The sequence below is a fragment of the Panthera leo genome, chromosome E1, assembly GCF_018350215.1.
Source record: "Panthera leo isolate Ple1 chromosome E1, P.leo_Ple1_pat1.1, whole genome shotgun sequence".
NCBI lineage: Eukaryota > Metazoa > Chordata > Mammalia > Carnivora > Felidae > Panthera > Panthera leo.
Window position 1 is genome coordinate 30,679,822 of NC_056692.1, and position 19,221 is coordinate 30,699,042.

Sequence of the window (19,221 nt, forward strand, 5' to 3'; positions counted from 1 at the left end):
TTAAGATGAGAAGTTTAGCATAGTTCTGTTCGTCTTTTCCTTTCCTGATTTTTGTTCATATAGCCTGAGATTTGATTTGATTTGATTTGATTGATTTTTTAAGAGAGACAGAGTATGTGCACATGTGCACACACACCTGGGGTGGGGGTGGGGGGTTGGGAGGGATAGAGAGAGGGAGAGAGAGAATCTTAAGCAGTCTCCAAGGGACCCCCATGCAGGGCTGGATCTCAGGAACTGTGAGATCATGACCTGAGCTGAAATCAGGAGTTGGACACTTAACTGACGGAGGCACCAAGGCATCCCTAGCCTGAGATTTTAGATAAAGATAATTTTTATTAAATAAAAATTATTTTTATAATTACTATTACCAGTATTATTTTTATTGAAACAGACCATCCCTGAAGTCACTGGTTCCCCATCAGCCCTCTCAAACAGAGCTGATTTTTTTCCCCCAAATCCCATGTGTTAGGCTAAAAAAAATGACCTTCCAAGAAGATATCCACATCTCAATCTTTGGAACCTGTGAATGTTAGCCTATATGCTGATTTTTGCAGACATCATTAAATTCAGGATCCTGAGATAAAGAGTTTATCCTGGATTATCTGGATGGGCCCAAAATGCAATCACTTTGAGTGAGGCAAAAAGAGATTTTATACACAGAGAGAAGGCAACATGAAGATAGGGCAGAGAAAGCTTTGGAGACTGGAGTGATGCAACCATAAATTAAAGAATGCCAGTAGCTTCCAAAAGGCGAAAGAGACAGCAGATTCTTCCCTAGACTCTCCAGATGGAGCGCTAGACTCTCCAGACCGAGCACAGCCTTACCAACACCTTGATTTTGGCTCAGTAATACTGACTTTGGACTTCTGACCTTGAGGACTGTAAGACAATAAATTTTTGTTGTTTCGAGCCACAGAGTTTGTGTTAATTTTACAACGGCCATGGGAAACTAGATAGGTGATTTGTTACCCTGAATTGCTACTTCTTAACATATTTTTCCCCTTGCTTCATCCAAATCCTAAACTAGTGGGCTTACACTTGTGAAGGGTATGTCATCAGATTTAACCACCAGACACCTCTTGATTTTACCTCATGTAGCAACCTGCTGACCACTCCTGTCTCATCAAGGCTTTGGTGCTCTGCTCACATTCTTCTCTTCACTCTTAGTCTTTCATGCATCTTGGCAATTTCGACAATATTCTGCCTCTGCAGATTTCTGCCTACCCTAACTGAAAAGATATGCCCATCCCTCCTCTTCAGTCATTCTTCCTAGATCTTGCCATCACCAATAACTATGTCCATTCCCAAATCTCAATTTCAATCATGCCCGCCTCTAATCCTCCCAGTGCATGTACTCAATTCTCTACTCCAACTCTCCTTTGACTGCATAGGGACCACCATCGCATTGACTCTACCATTTGTCAACACACACACACACACACACACACCACGTCCTCGTTTCCATCCAACTTAGAAGCTGTGATCTAATATTAGAACCATTGGCTTCCTAATACCCTTATTGACCTTCCCCTATGTTTTATTCACTTAATTAAACCACTCATCTGCCTAGCTAAATTATCCACCAACTTGGAGCCAAACATCTCACATCAGATTCATGACAAGAAATCTCCATGGGAACTCAACAGGGCCCAGCGGTCCTACCCCACTTCTCTAGGATATTTGTCTTCTCTTTCCCCAAAATAAATATTTCAAAACTTCTCTTCATGTTTCATGCACCACATAGTTCTCTCACTCAATCACTGCTAATGACTTTGACTCATTCATGAACAGGAAAAAGAAAAAAACAACAACAACAATGAAAGAATCAGATGAAATAAACCTCCTCTTCCCACCATTAAGACCACTTTAAGCTCGGGGCACCTGGGTGGCTCAGTCGGTTGAGCGTCTGGTTTCAGCTCAGGTCATGATCTCACGGTCTGTGAGTTTGAGCCCCACATCGGGCTCTGTGCTGACAGCTCAGAGCCTGGAGCCACCTTCAGATTCTCTGTCTCCCTCTCGCTCTCTGCCCCTCCCCTGCTCATGCGTTGTCTCTCTCTCTCTCTCTCTCTCTCTCTCTCTCTCTCTCTCTGTCTCTGTCTCTCTCTCTCTTTCTCAAAAATAAATAAACATTGGGGGAAAAAAGACCACTATGAGCTCACTTATTTTTTCTCCTTGCTTGATACAGTGGAAGAATTGTCCCTGCTCCTAGCTGGGACCCATCCTTCCATGTTTACTCTGGATCTCATCCTTGCTCAAGAAAATTGCTCCTATAATTTTCCCTTTTCTCTTGTGTTATCAATTCCCTTTTCACAGCTGGATTGTTCCCATTGGCCCCCATACATGTTCTGATATCACTCATGTAAACAAAAACTCCTTGTCTTTCACTCTCACACTGCCCTCCAGCTACTTTCTATTTTCCTGCAATCTTTCACAGCCAGACTCCTTAAAATTATCTTTGCTTACATTCTCTACTTTCTTACTTTCACCTCTTTTCTCAATCTACTTTTTTTAGATCTCATTCCTTACCCTATCTCCTCCATGAAAAATGCCTTCAGTTTTTATCAGGTCTCAAAACTAATGGTCAGTTATCTACTCTCATGTTACCAATCCCTTTTTTACTCAGTTGGTCACTTCCTTTTTTAAATCCACTTTTCCCTATATTTCCCTGAGACCATGCTCCCCTGGTTTTCCTCTTAACTCACTGACACTCCTTCTCTGTCTCATTTGTTGGCTCCTTTTTTTCTGCTCAGCTTCTCAATGTTGGAATACTCCAAATGTTGGAATACTCTCTGGTCCTCTTCTCTTCCCTGTCTACACTTTCTCCCAATCCCATCTTGTCCAATTCCATGACTGTAAATACTACCCATATGTCAAATCCAAAATCTGTATGTGCAGCACCATTCTTCCCACTAAGATCCAGACTCAGATATCCAGCTGCCTCCTCAACATTTCAGATTTAGCTCAAAAAGAACTCAAGATCCATCCCCAAAACCACTCATCCATATCACTAAATGGTACCCCCGTATACCCACTAGCTCAGACTAAAAGCCTCTCTTTCTCTCATCCCTTACATCTAAGCCTAAACAAGTATGACATATATTTCTCAAATCCAAGTCACTTCTTAACATCTTCATCAACAACTTTGACCATGCCACCACCCCATCTGACCTGCAACATTGCAGTAGACTCCTTGACTGACCTCTCTGCTCTCCCAGACTTGTCTTTCTATAATTCATTCTCTGCACATAAGCCACAGAGTTTCTCTAAGATTAAGTGTGATCATTGTCACTCCACTTAAATCTCTCTGATAGTTTCCCTTGGCAATTAGAATAAAATCCAACCTCTCTAGCATAGCTTACCAAGACCTGTGTGATCTGACCCTGCATTCATCTGGTACAGTTTTATTATTGAGACGGAATTTTCTCCGGCCCCTTGTGCCTTCTTTTGGAGTTTCTCTTTTCTTTCTGCTACCTTTATTTCAAAACAAAACAAAATTTCTCTTTTCTTTTTTCACCCCCCCCCCCCGCTTTGTTGAGATATCACTTATATCAAATCATCACGTTGTACATCTTTATCTTTTACTTGTGGGGAATAACTGCCCATGATATAAAGACACCACCACCACCACCACCCATCCCCCTCTACTTACTTCTCCTGGATTGAAGGTGCTGATAATGGGGTAGAGATAGTGACTTGTCTTTGGAGAGTAGCAACGAGGTTATATGAATCCTGGGTCTATGATATAGGAGCAGATGGTGGAATTGTTTGCAGAAATGTTCAACTATCTTTAAATATTCTCTATCCCATAATGCAAGCCTGCAGTGAAAACTGTTTAGATAGTTACCAATCCAGCTCCATCTACTTTATAGTTAGTCAACAGTCTTCTCAAATTCTGGTATTAGGTTGTCTTTCAGCCTTATTCTAATGCGTGTGTGCACACATACCTGTACGTGTGGTCCTGTGATTGAAGTATTGAGTTAAAGTATGTGTCCTGTAACCATTGACTGAATTGTAACTTATCTGTGTGATGCTGGAACATAGTATATTAGATAAGCCCAGCGACAAGTTCCTTCATTTCTCTATAACTGAAATAAATTAGTTCAGAAGTCCCCATGTCTTCCAGTGGTGAAAATTCAACCTTGCCATTAAAAGCAAATCAACTATTCTTTATTTAAACCTTCATCTTTGGGGAAGTAAATACTTAGTCAAATTCTAGGTTCTCCTGTTTCCCCCTCTTCCTGCTTTCTTCTTTCTGGTAATCACCTAAGTTTGTGGAGTCTTAGGTATTGTCTCAGCTTTGGGGAAGGAACATGGAGTCTACATGTTATCATTTGTCTCCAACGTTCCTTACAGATGTGGCTTATCTCATTTGTTCTTAGACATCAGACTCTGTAGCAGCTATATCATTGCCCATGCCCAATCTCCTCGTCATAACTGACAACTCTATGCCCTTGGGAGAAATATGAGCCCTTTTCAATCAGAGATCTCTCAACTCTTCCATCTCAATCCCATGTTGGAGTCTTAGAAACTCTTGACTATTTTCCCTGTACCCTCTTGGCATGATGTCAGTTGTAAGGTGGCCCTCGTCTGTCCAGTTAGCCACCTTCCTTGGAAATTGTTCTCTACAATTCCAGCCCATTGCTGTTCAGTGCTATACAGGGCATGGGGCTTCTCCAAGAACCTGACAATTTTCCAGATATATACTCTGGAATCAAAGTCCAACACTTTTTGCTTTGTAGTGCCCATCTGGGTGATTCTATAGTCTCTCCACCAACAAAACTATATGGGGAAAGGAAAGGGCCTATATAGGGGATCAGTAACATCAAGGCTTTTGTTACCTCCCCCTTCTTATCCCCCCTTTCAACTTTTATTGCCTTCAGAGTAGGAAGGTTGCTCACATTCCTCACTTTATCTTTGCTATATTTTGGCCTGCGGTATCAATTCTGTGCTCTTAGTCTCTTGATGCACAAAGCCAATATTTTATCATTTTAAAAATGGTCTTTGCTCTCCCCACAATGCCTGGCTCTAAGTCTATGGACTTTAGTATAAATTTATGAAGTCTACAAAGGAGCTCAAGATGATGAATTTGACTCTTCTAGGCTGTATATCTCCTGAGAGTCACTACCTTTAGAAATTCTGGATGATGAAGGAGAAGAGAAATGGGTTCAAATAATTCTTGGGAAGGGGAAATGCGAGAAGCAATGACTTAACATCTTAAAAATATTATCCCCTGCTACACTGTTTTTCACTTCTTTTGTAGGTTTTTTATATTTTTCTGTGTCTTCCAAGGAATTTTACTGGGAAGATATAAAAGGCTACATCAGGGACTGCCAGCCAGTTGCTATTTTAAACTGAAGGTCTTGTGTTTATTTTTTATGGAAGCAAATTTCACATACAAAAATTTTGTTTGATCTCGGGCATTTTCTTCGTGGAACCATACCCTAGAAGAAGCCAGAAACCTAACTCAGGGCTAGAAGGGGCAAGTGCCAAAATAGCTTTGTATACCTCACGGTTTGCTCCAAGCCAACCCTGGTTTTATCTAAGCATTAGATAGATGGTGTATTAGTTTCCTAAGAGTGCCGTAACAAATTACCACAAACTGGGTCACATAAAGCAACAGAAATGTATTCTCTCACAGCTGGGGAGACTAGAAGTCTGAAATCAATGTGTCATCAGGGTTGATTCCTTTTAGGGGCTCTGACGGAGAATCTGCCCCCTGCCTCTCTCCTAGCTTCTGCTGGTTGCCAGCGACCCTTGGCATCCCGTGGCTTGTAGACACCTCGCTCCAATCTGTGTCATCATTTCCTCATGGTATTTTTCTCTGTGTGTGTATCCGTGTCTTCACATAGCCTTCTTATGAGGTCAGAGTCATTGGATTTAAGGCCCATCCTTATCTGGTATGACCTCATCTTAACTCAACTAATTATATCTGCAAAAACCCTATTTCTTTTTTTTTAATTTTGTTAATGTTTATTCATTTTTTGAGAGAGAGAGAGAGACATCAATGAGCAAGGTAGGGGCAGAGACAGAGAGGGAAACAGAATCTGAAGTAGGCTCCAGGCTCTGAGCCCTCCACACAGAGCCCCGCACAAGGGCTCGAACTCACAGACCACAAGATCATGACCTGAGCTGAAGGTGGATGCTTAACTGACTGAGCCACCAGGTGCCCCGAACCTATTTCTAAATAAGGTCACATTCTAAGTTTCCAAGTGGATATGAATTTGGAGGGGGACCTTACTTAACCCAGTACAAATGGAAAAACAGATCCTGAAGTTGCTCTGTGATCAAATGTGGCAGTATTTCTCCAGAAGATCCCAGAGGAGCCACTCACTAGATTCCAACTGGGAAGCTGAGAACGGCAGCGAGTTATAAGGTCAGCTACGTTTTGTTAGTGCAAATTTTTAGGTTAAGTAGACTTAAGAGTACAAAGGGCTGCAATTTGGTTTACATTATTGTTGCTGTTCTCACTTTTCTGTCAAGCATGGCATCTAGCTCTCTGTCATTTCCCATTCCATCTAGTCAAGAGCTTCAGTGAAAAAAAAGCACTAGATTAGAATTCAAAAAACTTGGTTTCAAGTCTTATTTCTATCATTTACCATCTGGCCTTACACACGTCACTTCCCTAAGCCTCACCGTCCTCAACTGTAACATAATTAAACTGCCAGTGATTTTTTTTTGGTAAGTGTGTGACATTTTTACCTCCCAAGTTATTAAAACTGCGCTAAGTCTTTAAGATGCTACGTTTTCTGGAGGAAGCAAGGCACTGTATGATATCAGAAATAAATTCTTATCCAGAAGAGTTAAAATACAAAAATATTTTGGTGTTTTATGGAATAAACTTGAGTCGCCTGGAAGTGCATTTAACACATATTTATCTGGCATTGTTAACTGATGCTCCAGGTCAACAGACAAAACGCACTATGCTATAAATAAGTGTATATACAAGTGAGAGTCCACAGGATCCCTATCTGACTGGGTTTCAAATGCACCATGGCAAATAGCATAGGGTTTTCTATGTACGGACCTGATTTAAGCTTCAGGCAGTAAGAAAGAGAGACAGAAGGGTGAGAGAGAGAAAGAGAACGAGCTCAAATTCCGTTGCCTCTCTGAGTTTCATTTTCCTCACTCCTAAAAGGGAGTTGATAATTCCTCTTTGCATTAGGGCTCTCTAACATTAGGCATGTAATGTCGTTTCAGTATTGACCACATCATCAAGCTCCAAAGCAGCTAGCACCCAGCCCGCATAGGGTAAGTGCACAATAGATGTTCTTAAACGAAGGGAGTATGTCCTGACTACCTCAAGGAATTGTTCTGAGATGTGATTTGATATTGTTACCTATGTTACACTCTCTTGCTGATTAAAAATAACTGTCCCCAGTTTGCTTTGGGCTTTTTCTTTCATTAGCAGTCTCTGCCTTGGCCACTAGATGGCACAAGAAGTTAAGTTCCTTAAAGATCGGGACAGATGCTTGGGGATGTTGGCTACAGTGTGAATAAAGCAGCCATCCCTGGAGTTAATTAAGTCAAACAGGTAGCCAGTATTCCACTAAACACACTGGAAGGAAGCAAAACCTCCACAAGTCTGTATTTGAAATGAACTTTGAGCACTAATAAATGCAAAGACAAAAAACAAAAACAAAAAACCCACCACTCTTCAGATAGTAATAAGGTACCAAAGCAGAAACAATAGCCTTCAACCAAATATTCCGGGACACCACGGAGGGAAACAGCAGACCTGGGACAAGGCAAGAAGAGAGGAGGCCAGATTGAATCAACCACCGCAGTTAGGTGTTATCACTCGTGCAGAGAAATCTGGAGCTGATCTGAAAAACTCCGTTCGATACAACAGTTGCTACATATATTTCAGTTTAATTTAATGTGGACTAAAATGTGTGTAGTTCTCATTTCAGAGTCAATTTTAGCAATTTCTGTGTCCTCTATTTAAAGTCATCAAAGAACTTCCCTAAATATTCTTACATGGAAAAACCTGTGCTGTACAGACATCAGTTTACTATAGAAGTCAAGAATCTAGAGTTCAGAGTGGGCAGAAAAATGAATTCAGTGGTACATAATGCTGTCTCTTAAAGCCTTGCTGTGTGGGGCTCCTGGGTGGCTCAGTCAGAGTGAGCGTCCCAACTCTTGATATTGGCTGAGGTCATGATCCCAAGGTCATGGGATCAAGCCCCACATTGGGCTCTGCATTAAGCATGAGTCCTGCTTAGGATTCTCTCTCCCTCTCTCTCTCTCTCTCTCTCTCCCTCTCTCTCTGCCCCTCCCCTGCTTGTGCTCTCTCTCAAATAAATAAATAAGTAAATAAAGCCTTGCTGTAATCCAGGAGCACTGCATGTGACTTACAGGTGCACCAGAACACTCCACTTGCTGAGATGCTGTGCTCATCAAGAAACTTTATTATAAATTTATTTTATAACTTTATTATATAAATTTTAAACTTTATTATAGATCTGCCTGTAGGGAGAAAAAACTATGCCTGGTCCAGCACAAACCCTTCCAACCTATGACAACTATATTTTTCACTATGACTTAATAATAGTACTCTCTTTATTTTTTTACATTTATTTATTTATTCTGAGAGGAAGAAAGAATACAAGTGGTGGGAGGGGCAGAGAGAGAGGGAGAGAGAGAATCCCAAGCAGGCTCTGTGCTGACAGTGCAGAGCCTGACACAGGGCTTGATCCCATGAACCATGGGATCATGACCTGAGCAGAAATCAAGAGTCTGATACTTAACCAATTGAGCCACCCAGGTGGGTCTGGTATTCTGTTTTAAATAGCAGTCTCTGACGAGTTTGGTAAATGTATTGCCATCAGGAAAGGGACTTCTTCCTGACAAAAAGAACTCTTTGAGCCTGTGGGACACAGCCTCAGATGGTGTTAAAGTCTGTTTAGGAGAGGAGCCAAGATGGCGGAACAGCATGGAAGATTTTTTTTTTTTTTTTTGCGTCTTGTGTCTGTGAAATACAACCAGATCAACACAAAACTATCCTACACACCTAGAAAACTGATTTGAGGATTGACACAACAATCTGCACAACCTGAACCACAGAACTCAGCAAGTACATGGTGCGGAGAGGTGAACTGGGGGAGAGAGAAGCTGCGGAGAGCAGGGAGATGTTTTTGTTTGTGGAGAGAGGATGGAGACAGGGAGAGAGTATGGGAAAATCACCCCCCACTAAAAGCAGCTGGAGAGAAAGTGGAAAAGTGGAAACAGCTGCAGGGACTGAACTAAAAAGGGAGAAAGGAGGAAGGAGAGGGTTTAAATTCCATTAAGACTCTATAAACAGGGGGAGTGCAGAGTCTGAAACTCCACAGCTCAATACCTGGCAGTGCTCTGGTGGGAAAGGTGAATCCCAGGAGCAGAGTGAGGTCTGGGGATCCTCAGGCCACATGGAAAGAGGCGGTTCCCCTGCTGTAACGACATTTGGTAGAGGCGGCTGTGAGGCCACCTGGTCCCAGCAGACCCCAGAGAACAACCACAGAACAGATCAATGAAACCAGAAGCTGGCTCTTTGAAAGAATTAACAAAATTGATAAAACACTAGCCAGTTTGATCAAAAAGAAAAAGGAAAGGACTCAAATAAATAAAATCAAGAACGAAGGAGGATAGATCACAACCAACACAGCAGAAATAAAAACAATAATAAGAGAATATTATAAGCAATTATACACCAATAAAATGGGTAATCTGGAAGAAATGGACAAATTCCTAGAAACATATAAACCACCAAAACTGAAACAGGAAGAAATAGAAAATTTGAACTGACCCATAACCAGTAAAGAAATTGAATTAGTAATCAAAAATCTCCCCAAAAAACAAGAGTCCAGGGCCGGATGGCTTTCCAGGAGAATTCTACAAAACATTTAAGGAAGGGTTAACACCTATTCTCTTGAAGCTGTTCCAAAAAATAGAAATGGAAGGAAAACTTCCAAACTCTTTCTATGAGGCCAGCATTACTTTGATTCCAAAACCAAAGACCCCACTAAAAAGGAGAACTATAGACCAATTTCCCTGATGAACATGGATGCAAAAATCCTCAACAAGATATTAGCCAACTGTATCCAACAATATATTTAAAAAATTATTCACAATGACCAAGTGGAATTTATACCTGGGATCCAGGGCTGGTTCAATATCCACAAAACAATCAATGTGATTCATCATATCAATAAAAGAAAGGACAAAAACAACACGATCCTCTCAATAGATGCAGAGAAAGCATTTGACAAAATACAACATCCTTTCTTGATAAAAACCCTTAAGAAAGTAGGGATAGAAGGATCATACCTCGAGATCATAAAAGCCATATATGAGGGACACCTGGGTGGTACAGTCGGTTAAGTGTCCAACTTCAGCTCAGGTCGTGATCTCACAGTTCATGAGTTAAAGTCCCATGTCAGGCTCTGTGCTGATGGCTCAGAGCTTGGAACCTGCTTCAAATTCTGTGTCTCCCTCTCTCTCTGCTCCTCCCTGCTCACATGCTGTCTCTCTCTCAAAAATAAATAAAGATTAAATTTTTTAAAAATAAATATATAAAAAATAAAAGCCATATATGAAAGACCCAATGCTAATATCATCCTCAATGGGGAAAAACTGAGAGCTTTCCCCCTAAGGTCAGGAACAAGACAGGGATGTCCATTCTCGCCACTGTTACTCAGCATAGTATTGGAAGACTTAGCCACAGCAGACAACACAAAGAAATAAAAGGCCTCCAAATCAGCCAGAAGGAGGTCAAACTTTCATTTTTTGCAGATGACATGATACTCTATATGGAAAACCAAAGATTTCCACCAAAAAACTGCTAGAACTGATCCATGAATTCAGCAAAGTGGCAGGATATAAAATCAATGCACAGAAATCAGTTACATTTCTATACACCAATAATGAAGTGACAGAAAGAGAAATAAAGGAATCGATCCCATTTACAATTGCACCAAAAACCATAAAATACCTAGGAATAAATCTAACCAAAGAGGTGAAAAATCTATACATTGAAAACTATAGAAAGCTTATGAAAGAAATTGAAGAAGACACACAAAAAATAGAAAAAGATTCCATGCTCCTGGATAGGAAGAACAAATATTGTCAAAATGTCAATACTACCAGAAGCAATCTACATATTCAATGCAATATCTGTCAAAATAACACCAGGATTCTTCACAGAGCTAGAACAACAATCCTAAAATTTGTATGGAACCAGAAAAGACCCCAAATAGCCAAAGCAATCTTGAAAAAGAAAACCAAAGCAGGAGGCATCACAATCCCGGACTTCAAGCTGTTTTACAAAGCTGTAATCATGAAGACAGTATGGTACTGGCACAAGAACAGATGCTCAGATCAATGGAATAGAATAGAGAACCCAGAAATGAACCCACAAACGTATGGCCAACTAATCTTTGACAAAGCAGGAAAGAATATCCAATGGAATAAAGACAGTCTCTTTAGCAAGTGGTGCTGGGAAAACTGGACAGCAACATGCAGAAAATGAACCTGGACCACTTTCTTACACCATACACAAAAATAAACTCAAAATGGATGAAAGACCTAAATATCAGACAGGAAGCCATCAAAATCCTCAAGGAGAATATAAGCAAAAACCTCTTTGACCTTGGCCACCCAATTTCTTACTCAACATGTCTCTGGAAGCAAGGGAAACAAAAGCAGAAATGAACATTGGGACGTCATCAAAATAAAAAGCTTCTGCACAGCGAAGGAAACAATCAGTAAAACTAAAAGACAACTGACAGAATGGTAGAAGATATGTGCAAACGACATATCAGATAAAGGGTTAGTATCCAAAATCTACAAAGAACTTATCAAACTCAACACCCAAAAAACAAATAATCCAGTGAAGAAATGGGCAAAAGACATGAATAGACACTTCTCCAAAGAAGACATCCAGATGGCCACCCGACACATGAAAAAATGCTCAATGTCACTCATCATCAGGGAAATACAAATCAAAAGTACAAGGAGATATCACCTCACACCTGTCAGAATGGCTAACATTAACAACTCAGGCAACAACAGATGTTGGCTAGGATGCGGAGAAAGAGGATCTCTTTTGCACTGCTGGTGGGAATGCAAACTGGTACAGCCACTCTGGAAAACAGTATGGATGTTCCTCAGAAAATTAAAAATAGGACTACCTTATGACCCAGCAGTTGCACTACTAGGTATTTATCCAAGGGATACAGGTGTGCTGTTTCAAAGGGGCACATGCACCCCCATGTTTATAGCAGCACTATCCACAACAGCCAAAGTATGGAAGAGCCTGAATGTCCATCCACTGATGAATGGATAAAGAAGATGTGGTATGTATATACAATGGAGTACTACTTGGCAATCAAAAAGAATGAAGTCTTGCCATTTACAACTACGTGGCTGGAACTAGAGGGTATTATGCTAAGCGAAATTAGTCAGAGAAAGACAAATATCATATGATTTCACTCATATGAGGACTTTAAGATACAAAACAGATGAACATAAGGGAAGGGAAGCAAAAATAATATAAAAACAGGGAAGGGGACAAAACATAAGAGACTCTTAAATATGGAGAACAAACAGAGGGTTGCTGGAGGAGTTGTGGGAGAGGGGATGGGCTAAACGGGTAAGGGGCATTGAGGAATCTACTCCTGAAATCGTTGTTGCATTATATGCTAACTAACTTGGATATAAATTTAAAAAAATTAATTAAATAAAAAGAGAAAAGTCTCTGGTGAAAATCTCCTCTGACATCTCTTGGCAGCCAACCAAGGCTTCGGGTCCTGCTTTCACACTTCTATGGCCATGATTCTCTATCCTGGTTGCATATCAAAATTATCAAAATTATAAAGATGTTTAACAAATGCAGATTCCCAGTTCCCCCCCCCCCCCAAAGATTCTAATTCAACAGATCTGGAGCTGACCTGGGTATCTGTATTCCTAAGAAATCCAACAGATTCTAACCTATAGTGTTTGAGTATCCATCTGCTTAAGTATAATTCCACAGGTTAGTCCAGGACCACAGATCATAAAATATTTTCTTTTATAAAGGTCTCCAGAGCAATAAGAACTCCTTTCTACAGCATCCCTGAACCCTCAGGTTGCCATGGAAACTGGGCATAAAGAGACCAGACACAGGTGCCTGGGTGGCTCAGTCAGTTAAGCATCCGACTTTGGCTCAGGTCATGATCTCACAGTTTGTGGGTTTGAGCCCAGCGTCGGGCTCTGTGCTGACAGCTCAGAGCCTGGAGCCTGCTTTGGATTCTGTGTCTCCCTCTCTCTCTGCCCCTCCCCTACTTGTGTTCTGTCTCTCTTGCTCTCAAAAATAAATAACAAACATTAAAAAAAATTTTTTTAAAGAGTCCAGACAGGAAGTTGTTAGGTCATTAAAGCCTAACAACGGTGAGAAGCCAGCAGACCTCTGGGACCTTGGGCCTTTAGCTAGAAGGTATCAAAGAGTCCCATTAGCTTTTAGAGAAATAGTCCTGTCTGGCCAAAAATGTATATATCATACAGATGATATGTATTTACAGATGCATAATTTGTGAGCCCAATCCAAAATAATAATGACTAATAATTTTAAAATGATGACAGCAAAGCATTAAACAGGTTTGGGGCCCTTTGGAGCATGGGCCCCATGCGTCTACACAAAGGATGCACACCCATACGGTTGGCCCTATGCAGGACTATTGGGGCAGGATGATGATTTATAAATAGAGAGATCTGTATTCTCATATTCTTTTCAATCTGCTTGTTTTTCTGCATCCACACAGCAGCCAAGGCCATCTCTTTAAAAGAAATCTGGTCCTGTCACTTCCCTGCATCCTGTTGCCCTAGGATCAAATCTCAAGTCTGGCACACAGGTCCCTTTGCCATCTGACCCCTACCTGCCTCTTTCCCCTTATGGTCTCCATTCTCTGTCTGTACCCCAGTCATGCTGCCCTTGTCTCAATTCTCCCATTTTGCATGCCTCTTTCTGTTCAGATCTTTCACAATGCTGTTTTCCATGACTAAAAGAATCTCCCCTCCTTGTCCTAACTTGGCCAAAGTCTGCATATCCTTCCAGTCATAGGTTAAATGTCTCTTCTTCATGGAAGTGTTCTCTGACCCACCTTGGGACAACACACCCTCGTATCACGCTCTCCTTGTCCTTTATAAGCTTCTTCACACTGTGCTTAATTAAATGGTGACCTGTGCCATCGTTTGTTTAATGTCTGTCTCCCCTGCTAAATGCTTCTCTTACTGTCACGTACAGTGCCTGGAACACAAGAGGTGCTCACAAAGTGTTTTTGAATGAATGACTGAAAACCAACAACAAGTGAAGAAAGGGTGAAAATGTCAGGTGCTGAGAGTGCCCCTCTTCTAAGAAACATGTCCATTCCAAGACCCAGTGACCTGCTCACCCACATCACTCCCTGTATGGATACTTGGCATTTAAGCCTCCGTACATAGAGTGTGACCATGCTACACAATTTTTCCAAGACAATTCCATTTGTTAACAGTGTGCTATTATTAACAACACTTACTTTGGCTCACCACACCACCTGTTTAGATAAGGAATTATATAGGCTCTGTGCATATATACCACACTTTAATAATACTTGAACCATCTCTTTCTCTCTCTATAGAGGTGAATTGACAAGAGACAGCTTCTGTGTTTTGGTGGCCGTGGTATTAGCAGCAAGAGCTTAAGTTATTAAACCGAGCAGGTTTAATCCGTGAGGTCTCCCGGAGCAGTGGGGATTATTGTATGTTTACCCCAGAGCCAGCACTGCTATTCCAATGAGCTAGAGTTTGCTCCCTGAAATGCCCACACTGGCCCCCTTGCCTTTCTCTAGACCCACTTCCTAACCGTGAAAGATGTGATGGAGTTTTACTTGGAGATCGACCCTGTCACCTTGAACCTGATCATCCTGGTGGCAAGCTACGTCATCTTGCTCTTGGTATTCCTCATCTCCTGCGTGCTGTATGACTGCCGAGGCAAGGACCCCAGTAAGGAGTACGCTCCTGAGACCACTCTTGATGCCCAGCCCTCCATCCACTTGGTGGTGATGCAGCAGAGCACGTCAGGGGACCTCTGGGCAAGGAGGCCCAGCCTTCATTTTGGGGATCCTGTTCCATTAGGGAAGAAAAGCACAATGGTATGAGGTCGGCCAAGGGCTACTGGGGAGAGAGCACTAGACATTCTGGACAAACTGTTCTCCACGTGGCTGCGCTGGTCTTGCTGGGCTATGTAGTTGGGAGTTCTGCCTTACCTTCTACGTTCTTGTCACCCTCTTTGTGGATGAAGCAAACATTTAAGGTAAGAAGCCTGAAGTGGCCTTTGGTCAAGTTCTACGGATGCAAAAATCTCATTAATACTCTTGTATAGTGATGTTGGTTGTTGGTCCCTTCCTGGTGATGCCCTTGCCATTTCTAGGAGAGATTGACATTTGATAGGAAACTCCTTCTTCCCTCCTAGGCTCTTTGGCTGGTCTAATAACTACATTGACATAAAACAGATGAATAGGAGAAAAACAAGTTTAATGTTTACCCTTGGGGCCCTATAAAAAATATGAGACTCAAAGAAGTGACCAGGGCGGGCAGATTTTATGTCCTTTAGACCAAAAAACAAAAACAAAAAAAAAAAAAAAAAAAAAAAAAAACAACAACAACAAAAAAACCTGTCAAGAATTGACAAAGCCAAAGCAAAGAAGTTTGGAGAAGTTTGGGTTTGAGATAGTAAATTAGTGAAGATGTAACAAGATTTGTTGATATAGCTTTCTTGGACCCAAATTCCCTATTTCTAGTGACAAGAATGTGTTGTGGCGCCTTCGCCTTGGGACATTTATATCCTGCTTTCAAGGAGACAGAGGAGCGTCAGAGCATCCTTCTTGTATGAGCTCTTTTTCAAGTAACTTTTTTTCAAAATAATCAATATGCCCAAATGTCATATTTTGGGGCAGCCTCTTCCACTCCCCCTCAAAAGGTTTAAAACACAGAGTGCAATAGTGTGTGTGTGTGTGTGTGTGTGTGTGTGTGTGTGTGTCTGAGTGATGAGGAAAGAGCCTAGCTCAAATCTATCCTATACTCAGCAGATTACCTCTTTACAAGGTAACCATTGAAGTTGTCCAGACTTAATATTATCATTCTTTGTATACATACCAGCTCCTCCCATTCTATTCCCCCGTGTGAGTCATGGGGGGCGCAGTCATCTTAGAGCATAGTGGCTAACTGACAAAGCTTGGAGCCTGGGTTCAAACCCTATCTCCTCCACTCACTAGGTGTGTGACCAAAGCTACCTCCTTGTGCCCCAAGGCTCATGGTAAGACCTCCAGGCTGTCTGGGTATTTAAATGAGTTATTTCACTGAAAGCACTTGAGACAGTTCTTGGCACATAAGGTTAGCTTATTATTCATGATTATTAAAATTTTTAATTATTTTTTTTAATATATGAATTTTATTGTCAAATTGGTTTCCATACAACACCCAGTGCTCATCCCAAAAGGTGCCCTCCTCAATACCCATCACCCACCCTCCCCTCCCTCCCACCCCCCATCAACCCTCAGTTTGTTCTCAGTTTTTAAGAGTCTCTTATGCTTTGGCTCTCTCCCACTCTAACCTCTTTTTTTTTTTTTTTCTTCCCCTCCCCCATGGGTTTCTGTTAAGTTTCTCAGGATCCACATAAGAGTGAAACCATATGGTATCTGTCTTTCTCTGTATGGCTTAGTGAAAATTTTTAATTATTAATATATAATGATACCCCCTTTCATACTTCTCATCGAGACGCTTAATCTCCAGTCCTGTTCCAGTACAAAGTTACTGAAGACTCACCACAAAATGTTGAGGTTCCATCGTGTTTTAGTCCCCTCGCCCCCCGAGCACCACTCTCTCCCTTTCTTTGTTACTGTTAACTAATAAACTTGTTTCCCTGGTCACTCATCTCTTTCCATAATTTTGAATTACTCCTTCCAGTGTATGTTTTTATTAATCCTCCCTTTCCCCGAGCTCAAAGTAACTTGCATATCCACTTAGTGATTTATTAAACCCCTTCTTCCAATCTGGCTGTGTGTAGAAACACAAAGAAACGAGTGTGTCATGACTGCTCCCTCTCATCTTTGCTGCCTGATAGAGAAAGGAGGAGTCAGGCATGGCTTAGCCCATGAAGGACAAGAAAGCTTGTAGATGCTCTGACGGTCTACACAGCATGCAGGAGTCCCTAGAGACAGAAGTGCCTACCACACAGAAGGAGTTCAGGAAATATTTAAATAATGTTGAATGGCCAATCTCATCTTCGACTCAGGCATCAAAGATAAGATTATTTGCCTTGAAAAATAAGCAGCTATTTTTCTGGAAGGACCAGCAGACGTTGGGGGCTTGATGGGTAAGCCAGGAAATGTCATTTTAGATAGAAGGAATAGCATGAACAGAGCTTGGAAGCAGAAATCATAGGGTTCACTGACTACAAAAGCCTGAGGGCTTCTAAAAACTGTTAAGAAAAAATGAGAAATTAAATTTCAATTTATCCCAGAGAAAACTGAAGAGGAGGGACTGACTCATCCTGCTCTGCCGATTTCAGCGATGGGTGTTGTTTTGCCTTGGGATTGTTAAGTAGCCATACGAAAAATAAAGATAATCCAAGTTATTTTGTTTTCAGATTTTTAAATATTTATTTCAAATTCTGTTTCACATTTTTATCAGAAAAATTATATTTTCTCTTAAACATGTGATTTTAAAATTATATTGAAAATCCTGCAGAGTTTTTTTTTTCTTTTATGGTCGAGAAGTCATCTCCACCTTAATAATGAACATATAAAATGAATAGGAAAAGACAGCAAATTCCTAAGCAGCTTCTAAGAACCTGCCCTCTACCCTAGCATGAGCTTCACATGGGCTAACCTTCTCATTCCTTGTCCCTATCATGGGAATATATAGATCAGTGCACACAAGAAAAATGTATCCATGGAGAAAAAAAAAGTCAGTAGACCATAAAAAAAGTGATAATAATAGTTAATTTAGTTTTTTGAGAAAGAGAAATACCAAATGTTAAATTCTTCTTATTTTTTTTGGTTAAAATTTTTTAATGTTTATTTATTTTTGTGAGAGAAACACACACAGGTGTGAGCAGGGGAGGGACAGAGAGAGAGGGAGACACAGAATCCAAAGCAGGCTCCAGGCTCTGAGCTGTCAGCACAGAGCCCAAAGTGTGGCTTGAACCCACAAATGGCAAGATCATGACCTGAGCTGAAGTCAGCGCTCAACCAACTGAGCCAGCCAGCTGCCCCAAATTCTTCTTATTTTAGAGTTAAGAATATGCAGTAAACATTCACTTGACTTTTTTTTAAATGGAAATATTTTCATGTATGTTTCAATTCCATATTGGAGTCAGTTGAAGAGGAAAGATTAACATGGAGGGTAGAAAAATAAATTCCAAGGAGAAGAAGAAGAACAACAACAACAATAACAACAAACCGCCAAATAATAGTAATAATAACAACAACAACAGATAAGGGGAACAGAAATAAAGTCAGGGGAGAGAGACAAAAGAAGGAAACTAAGACTCTAAAGTGAACATCGGAATATAAGGTATTAAGCTTTTCTTCCAAGCTTCTGGTTCATTTGATTTGTGGCTCATTCAATTTGTGTTCTTCAGGAAGGAACCAGCTTCTCAGCATTTAAAACAATCTTTTCTGTTTAGAATGTACGCTTAGAATCTTAGGAGAGCTACAAAAGCCTTTCAGCATTTTGCTAATGAGGAAAGCAGCCCGGAAGGAAGACCGTTGTCCCCAAGAGGACTTGGCTTTAGAGCCAGGACTAAGATCCTGTTATTCCCTTTTCCCTTCTACCACCCTGCCTCCCCCCACCTCACCCCACCCCCTCCCTCCCCACACAGGGCTCTTTCTACAGCACCATCTCCTGCCTGCTTGTATTGTAAAACTTCATAACTTATTTCTTATCTTTTAAATAAAGCTTTATTTCCCAGTGGAATGGTTTATTGCACAGCTGTGAAGCTGTAACTAATGTTTTCAAACCCGGTGGAATGGATTGCCGGCTAGAACCAAGAAGTCCCTTTAACAGTCAAATACGGCATTATTTTTGTTTCCTGATGGGATTAGGACTTCCTTAGTCCACCTCTTCTCAATACATTATTCTTCCATCACGCACAATTTGTGTAAAAGCAAACGCAACATTGTGGCCTGATTTGGACAAGAGCTGTGGGAAGGTCACAAGCAAAATGCTTCC

The 19,221-nt window shown here is 41.1% G+C and overlaps 1 protein-coding gene across 1 annotated transcript; it reads left to right on the forward strand.

Annotated features, from left to right (window-relative positions):
• The first annotated feature begins 14,864 nt into the window (after positions 1-14,864).
• On the forward strand, positions 14,865-15,146 carry LOC122207187 (small integral membrane protein 36-like). Its single transcript, XM_042917053.1, has one exon. It carries the CDS (start codon positions 14,865-14,867, stop codon positions 15,144-15,146), a length of 282 nt encoding a protein of 93 aa, XP_042772987.1.
• The last annotated feature ends 4,075 nt before the right edge of the window (positions 15,147-19,221 follow it).

What these genes read in the sequence shown, in the direction of transcription:
- LOC122207187 (XM_042917053.1), top strand. Translation starts at nt 14,865, where the DNA reads ATGGAGTTTTACTTGGAGATCGACCCTGTCACCTTGAACCTGATCATC.